Genomic DNA, 11,457 nt, shown 5'->3' with positions numbered 1-11,457 from the left:
CAAAAGTGTTGACCTTGCCAGCCCCGTTCACTCTGAGCCTGTGGGGTCTGAAGGCCCCATGAGAAGCAGAGAGCTCCTACTGACCCTAATACAGATATCTGCCCCCGGCTTTACCATTTCCACACTCCTCTGCCCCTGCTTGGAGCCCCTTTGTTTCCGGTGGCTTACAGCTACTTCCAGCCTTGTCTGTACTTAGGGGTCCCAGGGAATCGAAGCAGTGTTCACCATAGGGTCTGCTTTTTAATCCATTAGTGAGCAGTTATTGGCTCTCCCAATAACCTGGAGTGTCAGATGAGACTCTGAGGCTATTGGGATACCCAGACACCATCCCTGACTACCTGGACCGAGCCTGGGGCGGCCTAGTACAGCCTTTGTTCTTAGCTTGGAAACAATTGCACCTCCAGTGAGTCTGACATATAGGTGAACCCTCGGATCTCTTTCTACCCTTTTCTCTAACCCACAAGTTGTGTAGAGGTAAGCATTTTTTAGATTTGTAGAGAAATGGAATTTTTCTAGTACCCTGTTTATTACTGATTTTTAACTTCACTGAGTTGTCTTGAGAGCATGTGGCCTGCATGGTACAAATCATATGACATTTCCTAAGGCTACCATTGTTTATGTGTTACTGCATTTAGCTTTAAAAAGTTTATATTTAAACTATTCAGAGAGATACTGTAACATTATAAATAAAGCCTCAGACTCTAGAGCTAGATTTGGATTTTAATCTTATCTCTGCCAATTACTTGCTATAAAATTGGGTGATTCATCTCAATCTCCAGATCTGTAATGTAGGAGTAATAATAAAGGCCATTGCAATGGTTGTTGAGAGGACTGATGATGTATACAGAGCTAAAAACAATTCCAGGCACATAGTGAATGCTCAATAAATGTTATTTATTATTATTATTCCATGATGTTATGTTGTTATCATTATATTCTATTTATAGAAAAGTTTCAAAATAGCAAAATCATACAGATGAAGACCAGAAAAGTGGTTGCCAAGGGTTAGGGATGAAGGGAGGGAGGAGAATGACTAAGTAGGGGTAGCACTGGGAGCTCTGTGGTGAGGGGACAGGAGTGTATCTTGGTTGTGGCACTGGCTAGCTGAGCCCCCACTGCAAGGAAGGGAGACATTCCATTCCCAGCCCTGCTGCTTACTAGCCACGTGCACTCAGGCTCTCCTCCCTGAACCTCAGTTTCTTCATCTACCAAATGGGGTTGTTTCCTCCTTAATTTGGCAAGATCATGATGAGGATTAAGTGTACTCTCAGAAAAGAAAACCCGGAGCGATCTGTCAAGTTGTACTTGTTATTAATGTCATCTCATGAGCCCCTGCCTCTCTCCAGGTTTCTTTTAAGAACTGACCTCCTTTGACTGACAATTAAGATATGAGTGCCTCATTTCCAAGTTGAATTGCAAGCCTGAAACTCAACAGAATGACTTTAAGGGTGGAAATTTTCATACCCAAGTAGGTCTCTGATTTGGAGGCCCAAGGACCAGCCAGTTCCATTGGATGGTTTCCCTGAGATGAAGAAAAGGATCATACGAAGGGAATAGGCACAAGGGCACAAGGAGCCAACTGGAAAAAATAACACTGACCCCATCTACACCTTCCTTGGAACCAGAGCTGCATCTGTAGGCTTGACTGCTGGGTCTACCCTGCCACCTTGTGGCCGTTTTCTAGAACTGCATAAAATCTAGGCGCCCAAGAAGTTATAAAACCAACTGGAACCCTTAATCACACACTAACTTTCTCACACCATCACTCAACAGACCTGCACAAATTCTCACAGTTTTCCAGGCTAGAGAAATTCATGGATGGCTGGTCTTGAAGAAGTTGCCAGGGTCGGAGTGGGAGGGAGAGTAGAAAGAGGAAAAGGCCATGTTAAGCAGAGGGCACCATCTATGCGAAGACAAAGCCTGGTATGTTTGGGGAATGATGGATGCGTTTCTCCATGTGATTGAAAGTTGTGAACACCGGGTAGAAACAGTGGGAGGTGAGGTAGAGTTCCACTATCGGGAAATGTGTGTTAAACCTCAAGCCAGGCTGTGCTGGAAAAAGAGATAACCACAAGCTGCCCCTGAATGCAGTTCAAACCAGGGGTGCAGGAGCTCCACCCATGCACAAAATGGCCCCAGACTCATGTGACCATGCCTCCTCTCTTGAGATTCATAGCACACCATTCTTCAGACCTCTTCCCTTGATCAAAACCAGTTTCTAAACGGGATAGGACCTTAGAGACTCTCTTGCCTGCAAGGCACCTTAGAGTCATTTAGTCCAACCCTCCCCCAAGTGAACGTCACTGCCAATTTACCTAGCATCTGTTTAATCACCTCAGGGATGAGCTTGGGTGCCCACACACAGCCCATTCCACCCATAAGCATCTGTTTGGAAATCCTTTATTTTATCCAGCTGATTTCTGACTTTTTATAATTCCTACCCATTTGTCTAAGTTTTGTTCCCTAGGGTTACACCAAAGAAGCGATTAGATAGATGAAGAAGGCCGTTATTTAGGGTCTGCACCAAGGTTTCTGGAAATAGAAAATCAAGGTAGTGTAAGGCAGTGATTTTAGTGGAAAGACCACTGATTTCGGTATTCGGAGACCTGTGCCCTAGTCCTTTTACAATGTCTTTGCTTAATGTCATTTGGCTTCTGTTATGTGTGATGAAGGGGTTGGGTTAGACTGGAGATTGTCACTTCTGCATGCACATGAGTGTCACCTGGGGAGCAGGCAGCAGCGCGGTTAAGTGTTCCTCATGGCAGAGAGCTGCTGGATTTGATTGTCACCGGGGGAAATGCAAATTCTCTGTAACTTTTCAAAATACAATGAACTGTAATGGTCTCTGGTGCTGTTCAGGGGCTTTTCTCAAACCTGTGATGGTCTGGCATACTGGCTGGTAATTCTTATTCCACAGAGACCCACCCCACATGGATCTACATTCTTCTCCCTTCTGCATAACCAAACTGTGCTTCCTCACTGAGCATAGTCACTTTGTCCCTTATGCTCTTCTGAGGTGAGGCCCATCAATGAAAGACACTTGGTTGGAAGGGAAAGAGAAATACACCTGGCCTCAGCCACGTGCCCCAGCCTCTGTGGTGCACTCCCCTCATCTGTAAGAGATCAAGAAGCCCCCTCAGTGGGTTGTTGTGATGCTGCCTGGAACCATGGGCACAAAGCCCAGTGCCTGGCATCGAGAACGCCCTCCAAGTCTCAGTTCCCTTCACCTTTGGCAGCAGGCAGAAAGTGCAAAGAAGAGGTAAGGAGGGTACCCCTTCCAAGAGTCCCCTCCTCCCACAGACAATCCCTGTCATGGGTTGAATTTTTTCCCTCCAGATTTACATGTTGAAATTCTAAGACCCAGGATTGCAGAATGTGGCCTGATTGGAAATAGGGTTGTTGAGGATGTAATTAGTTGAGGTCATTATGGTGGCCCTACTCAGATCTGATTGGTGTCCATGCAAAAGCGGAAGTTTGGACACAGAGACACACACACAGGGCAATACCACACAAATATGAAGACAAACCAAGGTGATGCCCCTCCAAGCTCGGGGATGCCAAGGACTGCAGCAAAGTGCAGAAGCTAGGGGAGGGGACTGGCTTCTTCACAGCCTTCAGAAGAAACCAACCCTGCCCAGCCCGGGATCTCAGACTTCTAATCTGCAGAACTGTGGGACAATACATGTCTGTTGTCTGCACCACTCAGTTTGTGACGCATTTTCACAGCAGCCTAGCAAGCAACCTCCTCCAGAGATGGCTCCTATGGTGGCATCAAGGAGGACAGCCCTTTCCAGACAGAAGGAGGCACTGCAGTCCCACAGAAAGGAGGGAGATGCTTAAGAGCCCTGAGAGGTTTCTGCACAGGCCACTAGCTCAGCAGGCTATCCGCTGGAGACAGCTCTAACCGAGCAGTTTGCCATTCTGAGCATGCCCTTGTACAGAGCCACTGAGTCCTCAGGAATGTCACTTATTAGCTATCATGTTGTATCTCTTCATGTTTCTTTGTGATTTTTCTTCCATATACTGATCTACGTTTTGTTTTCCCAAATGGACAGTCCACTCCTTGAAGCCTGGTATGATGTTACAAACCAAATTGTGGGTCAGGAGACCTCTTTGGTAAAAATTCTTCATGTGGCCCTTAGGCACGTCCCCTTTCCCTTCTGGGCCTGCTTTCTTCACCTGTAGAATATAGGATCATATTCAGTAAAGCTCCTCCAGTCATGATTTTGTGATTCTGACTTGCAGCATGTCTTGCTATTTAACCAAGCTGACTGTATAAGGTGTCAAGGGAGGGAGAGACTCAGGAAACTCATCTTCAATATTCTGAGAAGCCCGTCATTTGGGATTAAATGAGTCAGACTTATTAATTGAGAGAGCTAGGCCCCAAGGGTTGGGGGGCTCTATTGGACCTCATGGACTCCAGGCCCCACTGGGTCCCCTTCCTAGTGTCCAAGGCCCTTCTGCTGAAGCACCTGCCTGTCTAGAAGGTCATTCCCTTAGTTATCACTGAAGCTTTCTCCTCCAGTGAAGCTGTGTGACCATGGATACTACATTTCGTGTGCTGGACACTGAGTCCATGGCAGAGTGGGCTCCTGCATGCCTCTTGGAAGCCTCCTGTCACTGCTATGGGGCTTGGAGGAGCAGTATCTTTCCAAGTGGTTGTGGTATTGTGAGTAGACCACTTTCTGCGTCTTACCTCTGAGGGATGAGGGCATGCCTCCACTAGTGAGAAGCCTGGACCCAATCTAAGAGATCTTCTTAATGGCAGATGTTGCAGAGGCCTGGGCACATGCATGAATTATGCTCTTTTGGTTCTAGGAAATGGACTCACACAGAGCAGTCCACAAATGGTGGGTGGTGTAGCAACCTTATTACAGTGGTTATAAGAGGGATGGAATCTTCTAGAAATCTAAAAAGCCTTCAATGACAAGCTTCATAGAACCTGGTACTACAAGGTCATACTCATTCTAAGCCTCTTCCAGGGACTTCACTCCAACGCTCTGCTGTTAATGCCTTCTCAGATACTCTCCCGTGGTCCGCATCTCTCTGCCTCTCTGCCTCTCCTCCCCATTACAGTTCTCTTAGTGTTTTCTAAAGCACATCTCTGGTGTAACACGAGACAGTTTCTAGAAGGCACTTGAGGGAACATTTTTATTTTGAAAGCTAAGTATTTATTTTAATTTATATTTGGGGTAAAAGCATACCTAAAAAGTAGTGAGTTAAAGAAAAATAGCACATAAATATTCAGGGTATGATGCTATTTCAGGATCATGAAGGCAATTCACAAATGACTAAAGTTCAAAAAACACTGGCTGGTTGTTTCCATATTTCACTCAATTCCCGGGACACAGAATCCCAGAGGGGTGACTTACTGGTGCTCCCTGTTCAGGCAGCACCGTACATCCATGAAGGCTGAGGCCTGCCTGGGTGGCTTGGCCCTGGTTCCCGCATTCATCCTCAGACAAATCAGTGGTTGGGAGGTCAGGTCACGTGATATGGACAGTGGCTGCCCCAGCTCTGACTCTTCAGCAGGGGCTGAGGCCAAAGTAGTTTCTTTTGGAAAATTCTGTGGACCGGTGCAGCTTGAAGTTATTATGGACCCCTGGCTCGGATGGAACTCTTGGGGCACTGCTGTGATTCTGGAGTTTCTGCAGTAGGTGTGTGGTTTCCACCCCCGTACCCTGAACTCTGGGTGATCATGAGTACTGAATGTGATCATGGATACAAAGGTGCTTTAAAATCATAAGCAATCACAAATGCAAGATATTCTTATCACTGTTAAATAAAATTATTACTGAGGGACACAGAGAGAATGGGACTCAGTTTCCAAAGGGAGGAGCTAATTTTTCCCAAGGCCGGAAATTGATTGACATTCTACGGAATACTAGTTGTGTGAATTCACACTAGTTGGCCACTTTGTGGCTGTGTGACCTTGGACCTGTGAGTCCCTGCCTCAGAGATCTCATTTCTAAAAGGGGAACATTTGTGCCTCATGGACAGGCTGGGAAGGGGACCCAGAGGAAATATAGTTTGTCCGTTTCACGGTGGGAGGTGTTTGACTCCCACCACAGGGTCCCTTGCACAAAGGCTGCCGTAAGGAGCAGAAGCCTGCTCTCTGATCCCAGCCCTGGGGTGCTGGGTGACAGAAGGCAAGTTTCTTTACCTCGCCTATCTCTGTCCTTCGGGTCAATGACAGGTTTGAACTAGGTGATCTTTGCTGTCCCATCCCTTCCAGTTCATAGCTCGGCTAGACGGCAAACATCCAGTCTCTCCACTCTAACCTCCACCAACCAACCTGGTCCTCAAGTCTTTCCTCTAAAATTTCACAATATAGAGAACATCATGGGCCCCCTGTTTCATAAGTTACGTATTTGTGGAAAGTTGCGTTCACGTCAAGCTCTCTTTTGTATTAAAAATTCCATATTCCCTTTGCCCTAGCTTCTCTGTTTAGAGATGTTTGCTTTTTACTTATTATTGATCATCAACTGGCTGCAGTTACTCACTCTTTTATCTTCCCTTTTGTTTGAACTTGAACACCACCCACACTGTCCACCCTGGGGCCTCCTAGTCTCTCTATTAAACAGTAATGATACATAAACAAACTCAGAGGCCCTCAGGGAGCAAAGGAGCCCTGGGGCCAGCCTTCCCCAGGCCTGTGACCTGTCATTCCTGAAGCTGTCTGTTTTGTAACCTCTTTTGCCAAGTTTCTATGGGAGCAGAAGGATCATTTTCTCTTTTCAAAGAGCAGGGTGAGTTGAGGCCTGAGCTGGCAAGTCCTTTAAAGTCACTTTCAAAGGAAACCTGAGCTGAAAGGCCATGTGGCTGGCAGAGGGTGTTGGGACTTTCTGAGGTGATCTCTGGGGCTTTGGGTTGTCAGCTCCCAGAAGCTTCCCAGCACGTGCTCAGAGCCTGCTGCAAAGGTACTGCTGAGGGACACCAGTGTCCAACCTGTGGCCTGAGGGCCCAGGAAGGGCTTGGCTTCACATCCCTGCTGACAGTCACCCAGGAACGGGAAGCAGGGAGGTGCAGGCTTCCTCTTCTGGGCCAGGGGCCAGGACCACACTTGTCCTCACCATTCTTAGGTCTTGTTAATCAAACTTGATGCTTGGGGTTTTTTGAGGTAAAATAATACTGGGTGCCAAAGCAAGCTAGCATCAACTTATGTCTGAATAATGGAATCATACATGAGTTAGTTAATCCAATCCTCTCATGGACAGGCTGGGAAGGGGACCCAGAGGAAACATAGTTTGTCCAAGTTTCACGGTGGGAGGTGGTTGACTCCCACCACAGGGTCCCTTGCACAAAGAGCACTTCTGCAAGGATAGAGGTTTGCTTGGTTAATAGCCATTCATAAAGTTCTTGATTCTATAGGTGTGTTGTCAACTGACCAGCAGATACCAACTAGTTCCACACCAGGGTTAAGAAACATGATGGGGTCAGAGCTCCTTCACAGTGACCCTGGTACCCCAGCAGAGAGAAAGATTATTTAGGTAGCCAGGAGGAAAGATGAGCTTTCTTGATGCAGAGAATGGGTAAATTCTCCAAGGCCTAGAATAGGTAAATTCACACACCTGTTTAAGCAGGACTAGAACTGAAGTCATTAAAATCTCAGCTTAGAGCTCTGAGGGAAAAAACAGTTGGAGGAGGGAATAGCCAGAAATAAAGGTGAGCAGTCCATCCCAAATCCCCCACCTGAGCTCCTGAGTAACAGGGTCTGGAGTCCACAAGCCAACCCGGTGCTCGGAGCCGAAGGTGGCTCACGCTTAGCTAGCAGAGGCCAGCCCCGGCCTCCACCTTTCTGAGCAGCAGCTGCTGCCCTCTGTGAGCCCTCCCCACTAGGTTAAGAGCTGAGGAAACCAGACGCATTCAAGTCCCGATACCAACATGAGGAAAGACCTCTGGAACAAACAGACTTGACTTTTCAACATTTTATTCTTGTATTTGTACAGCTATATTTTACAACGTGGTAATGCAGTTTAGACACAGCCAAACCCTGTCTCCGGAGTAGTTATACACAAGCACGACGCAGAATGTGATGAGACAAACATTCCCAAAGAGAGCTTAGTTAGTGACAATTCAAATCCCTGTGTCTGCCTTCACTTCAAAAGGGATGGCACGCTCGTCCATCGTTGAAAACTTCCATGAAAAAAGGCACCGTAGGACACGTTGTACAGGTATATACAAACCAAAAACTAGAACAAAACTACACATTTTTCCTTCGGCAGCTTTTTTTGTTCTTTTTGTTTTTTTAATACACACTTTGTAAATTGTAAACCTTCACTTGCAAAAAAATACAAATACACTGAGGCATTTTAGACAAAATATTTTCTTACTTATACAGATGCAATACTTAAAATAGTCTCTTAAGTGCTCTTTCTCAATAAAGATTCTCAGATCCGTGTCTGCCTGCAGATACAAAATCGAGCCTTTAACTCAGTTTTATATTTTTAATATATCTTTTTTAGGTCTATATATATTTATTTTATATATATATATATTTATATATTTACAACTCTGCCATATATTCCTTCACCTTTGGTTAAAAAAATTAAAGCCCTCTCTTTGATAACATACTGAAGTCTCTTCTTTTAAAAGAATGCACATTTACATACAAAAGAAACATCTGTTCCCACAAAACATATACATTCCTCATTTTGCAGACTAAGTCAGAACTTTTGCATACTCCCTCGCTTGGATACAGAAAATGATTTTGCCTTTTGCTGACATGGTTTGCCTTACACATAGGAGAAGAAGCAGTATTATTTCTTAATGTTTTATGGCAGTGGGGAAAGGAGAGCTGCTCTGGCTCCCGGTCCCCACGCCCCTCCCCCGCCCCCGCCCCCGCTATGTTTTGCACTAGTGGATGAAAGAGGCACTACGTCGTGGGATGAACGTTGTAAAGTGTTACAGTATCCTTTGGGTAGATTCTGAGAAGGGACTCGAATGGAAAGCATCAACACTCCATGCTTCAGCAGGCTTTGGGGAGCTCCGGCGGCAGGTCGGTGGCGGACACACGGTATTGCACCTTGGTGTTGGTGATGGCGCCATGCTTCTGGCGCAAGTGAAGACGCAGCTGGCTTTTGTGGCGGAAATGCAGGTTACACTTCTCGCACTGAAGGCAAATCAGAGGCAGACTGTTAGTGGCTATCAACCCAAGGAACGTGTCATTGCTCAAAGACCCAGAAAAGGAGATTCCTCCCTGTGAAGGATCAGGGAAGCTCTTCCCTCTTGAAGGCCATGTGGATTCTGGCTTCTGCTAAGGGACAAGTAAGCTTTGTGTAAATGTCTCTCCCTCTTTCCAAAGTGTTGCTTATGCTCTTGCCCACCCAAGGATGTCATTTCTCTCTTGGGGTCTTGGCTTTCCCTTCTAGAAAGGACTGAGTCAACAGACTCTCAAGATCACTCTTATCTCTGACATTCTGTGTATCTAAATTTCTAGCAAATAATTATAAGAGCAAATACTTCCTGTAATCTTACTATGAGCCAAGCGCTATTCTGACACTAGAGTGAATTCGTTAGCTGAATGCAACAACTCCATGAGGTGGGTACTGTTATCAGGCTCATTGCACAGATAAGAAAGTAAGGTACTGAAAGGATAACTAATTTGCCCAAGAACAAAAAGCAAGTAAAAAGATATTCACTCAAGGATTGCTAACCAGGTGAATGAAGGTAACTCCATTGGGCAGGTTAACATTTGCCTGCCCAATGGGTTAAGTGTTCACTGAGGCCTTCTTGTGCCCATCAGTACCTAGAGCGATGCCATAATCTCATCAAAGTTGGCATCGTCTCTAACAGTGGTTTCCATGCTTAAAGCTACTGGACTCTTAAATTAAATGGAAAATTGAAAGGTAAAGAGGCTGTAGCCACAGTCAAGTCCGGCCCTGAGGGGCTGCGGAACCTCAACGACTGAAAGGGCACAGTTTGAGAACTGCTGTCTACAGCAGCCCCATCATTTTATAAAGAAAGAAAACGGTGGTCTTGTGAGAGGGTGAGGGCTTGCCCAAGATCCTAGGAAGGGTTTCTGTAAAAGTCAGAGTAAGAACCCAGGCAACCCTCTGCCCAGTCAGTATCTTTCCTCTCTGCAGCAGAGATCAGCAGACTATTTCTATAAAGAGCCACTTAGTAAATGTTTTACAGTTATAACTTTGCAGTTGTCGTGTGAAAGCACCCATAGACAGTATGTAAACAAATGTGTGTTGTGTCCTAATAAATCTATTTATGGACATTGGAAAGTAAATTTTATATAATTTGCACATGTCATAAAAAGTATTTAAAACAATTTTTTCAGCCATTTAAAAACATAAAAACCATTCTTAGCTCAGAGAATGTCAAAAAAATTAGTCCACAAGCCATAGTCTGCTGAGACCTGGTCTAGAACAATACAATTTAAATGACCCCATTCCTGGTATTGTGCTATGCAGCTAGCCACCTGCTCCTTCTTGAAATTATTTATCTGTTTGTTTTTTAAATATATCATATTCTTGTGGTTCTCCTTCTACTCCTATGGCTTAGCTCAAATACCTTAGATCCTCTTAAGACACCTAGCCCAGTGAAGGAGCATGTTGCAAGGCCTCAGTATTTGTAGAAAACATGACTGATTCCAAAATCTATGTATCCATAGTCCAGACCTCTTTCCTAAGGCCCAGATCACCTAGTCCAGTACCACTTCTTTAAAGATGAGCAAACTGAGACCCAGGCCAAGGTCAAGCACAGTGCCTTTGATAGTCCACATCTTACCACCATTAGTTCTCACAGCACCTTGGAGCAGACAGTTGTGTGCCCCACCCCTCCACCTCCCTGCCCCTCCCAGGCCAGCCAGTGGCCACAAGAGGCTCCCATACATGGTACGGCTTCTCTCCCGTGTGGATTCGCAGGTGGCTCTTCAGAGTCTGAAGGTGCCGGAAACGGGTGCCGCAGATTTCACAGGGATAGGGCTTCTCACCAGTGTGGATGAGCACGTGGGCACGGAGGTGGGCCACCTGGATGGGAGGGCAAAGGGTGAGAGGCTCTGTCAGGTGGGCCGCAGACCCCCACAGCCCTTTCTCAGCATGCAGATAGTGAGGGACCCTTTCCCTACACCCCCTGCTCACTTGCACAAATCTGGCTCCACAGGTTTCGCATTTGTAGGGCTTCTCTCCAGAGTGAATTCGAGTGTGGGTTTTCAGGTTGGCTGGCCGGTTGAACTGCGCACCACAGATGTTACAGCGGTAAGGTTTCTCACCTATTTCCAAGAGAAAGGGGAAGGGAAGACCATATTCTGTGGAGGTCTCCACAGTCCCTGGCCCCTGGATCTCAAAGCAAAGTAACCTTCCCAGGGCCACCTCAGCTTCCTTTCCCATCAACTACGTCAGAGAGGCTCCAGGGGCCTGCTGGGGTTATACCAGCTCCTCACACACAGTACACCTTGCTGGGCACCAGGGCCAAGAGGCAGGTGGTGGCAGGGAGGAGTGGAAATAA

At 46.2% G+C, this 11,457-nt stretch overlaps 1 protein-coding gene across 7 annotated transcripts in view; it reads right to left on the bottom strand.

The window, feature by feature from the left end:
• Window positions 1-7,913: 7,913 nt before the first annotated feature.
• BCL6 (BCL6 transcription repressor) overlaps window positions 7,914-11,457 on the bottom strand; it is a 47,927-nt gene continuing 44,383 nt past the window's right edge. For all 7 annotated transcript variants that reach the window (XM_073231947.1, XM_073231949.1, XM_017652475.3 and 4 more), the window contains 3 exons: window positions 11,091-11,221; window positions 10,842-10,979; window positions 7,914-9,112 (listed from right to left, as the gene is read on the bottom strand). In XM_073231947.1, the coding sequence (XP_073088048.1) occupies window positions 8,969-9,112; window positions 10,842-10,979; window positions 11,091-11,221 (413 nt within the window). In that variant the 3' untranslated portion in view covers window positions 7,914-8,968. The remainder of the gene's footprint in view (window positions 9,113-10,841; window positions 10,980-11,090; window positions 11,222-11,457) is intronic.

This window comes from Manis javanica, chromosome 3 (genome assembly GCF_040802235.1).
Source record: "Manis javanica isolate MJ-LG chromosome 3, MJ_LKY, whole genome shotgun sequence".
Lineage (NCBI taxonomy): Eukaryota > Metazoa > Chordata > Mammalia > Pholidota > Manidae > Manis > Manis javanica.
The sequence above is the reverse complement of the archived record's forward strand: the minus strand, read 5'-3'. Positions and strand labels throughout refer to the sequence as shown.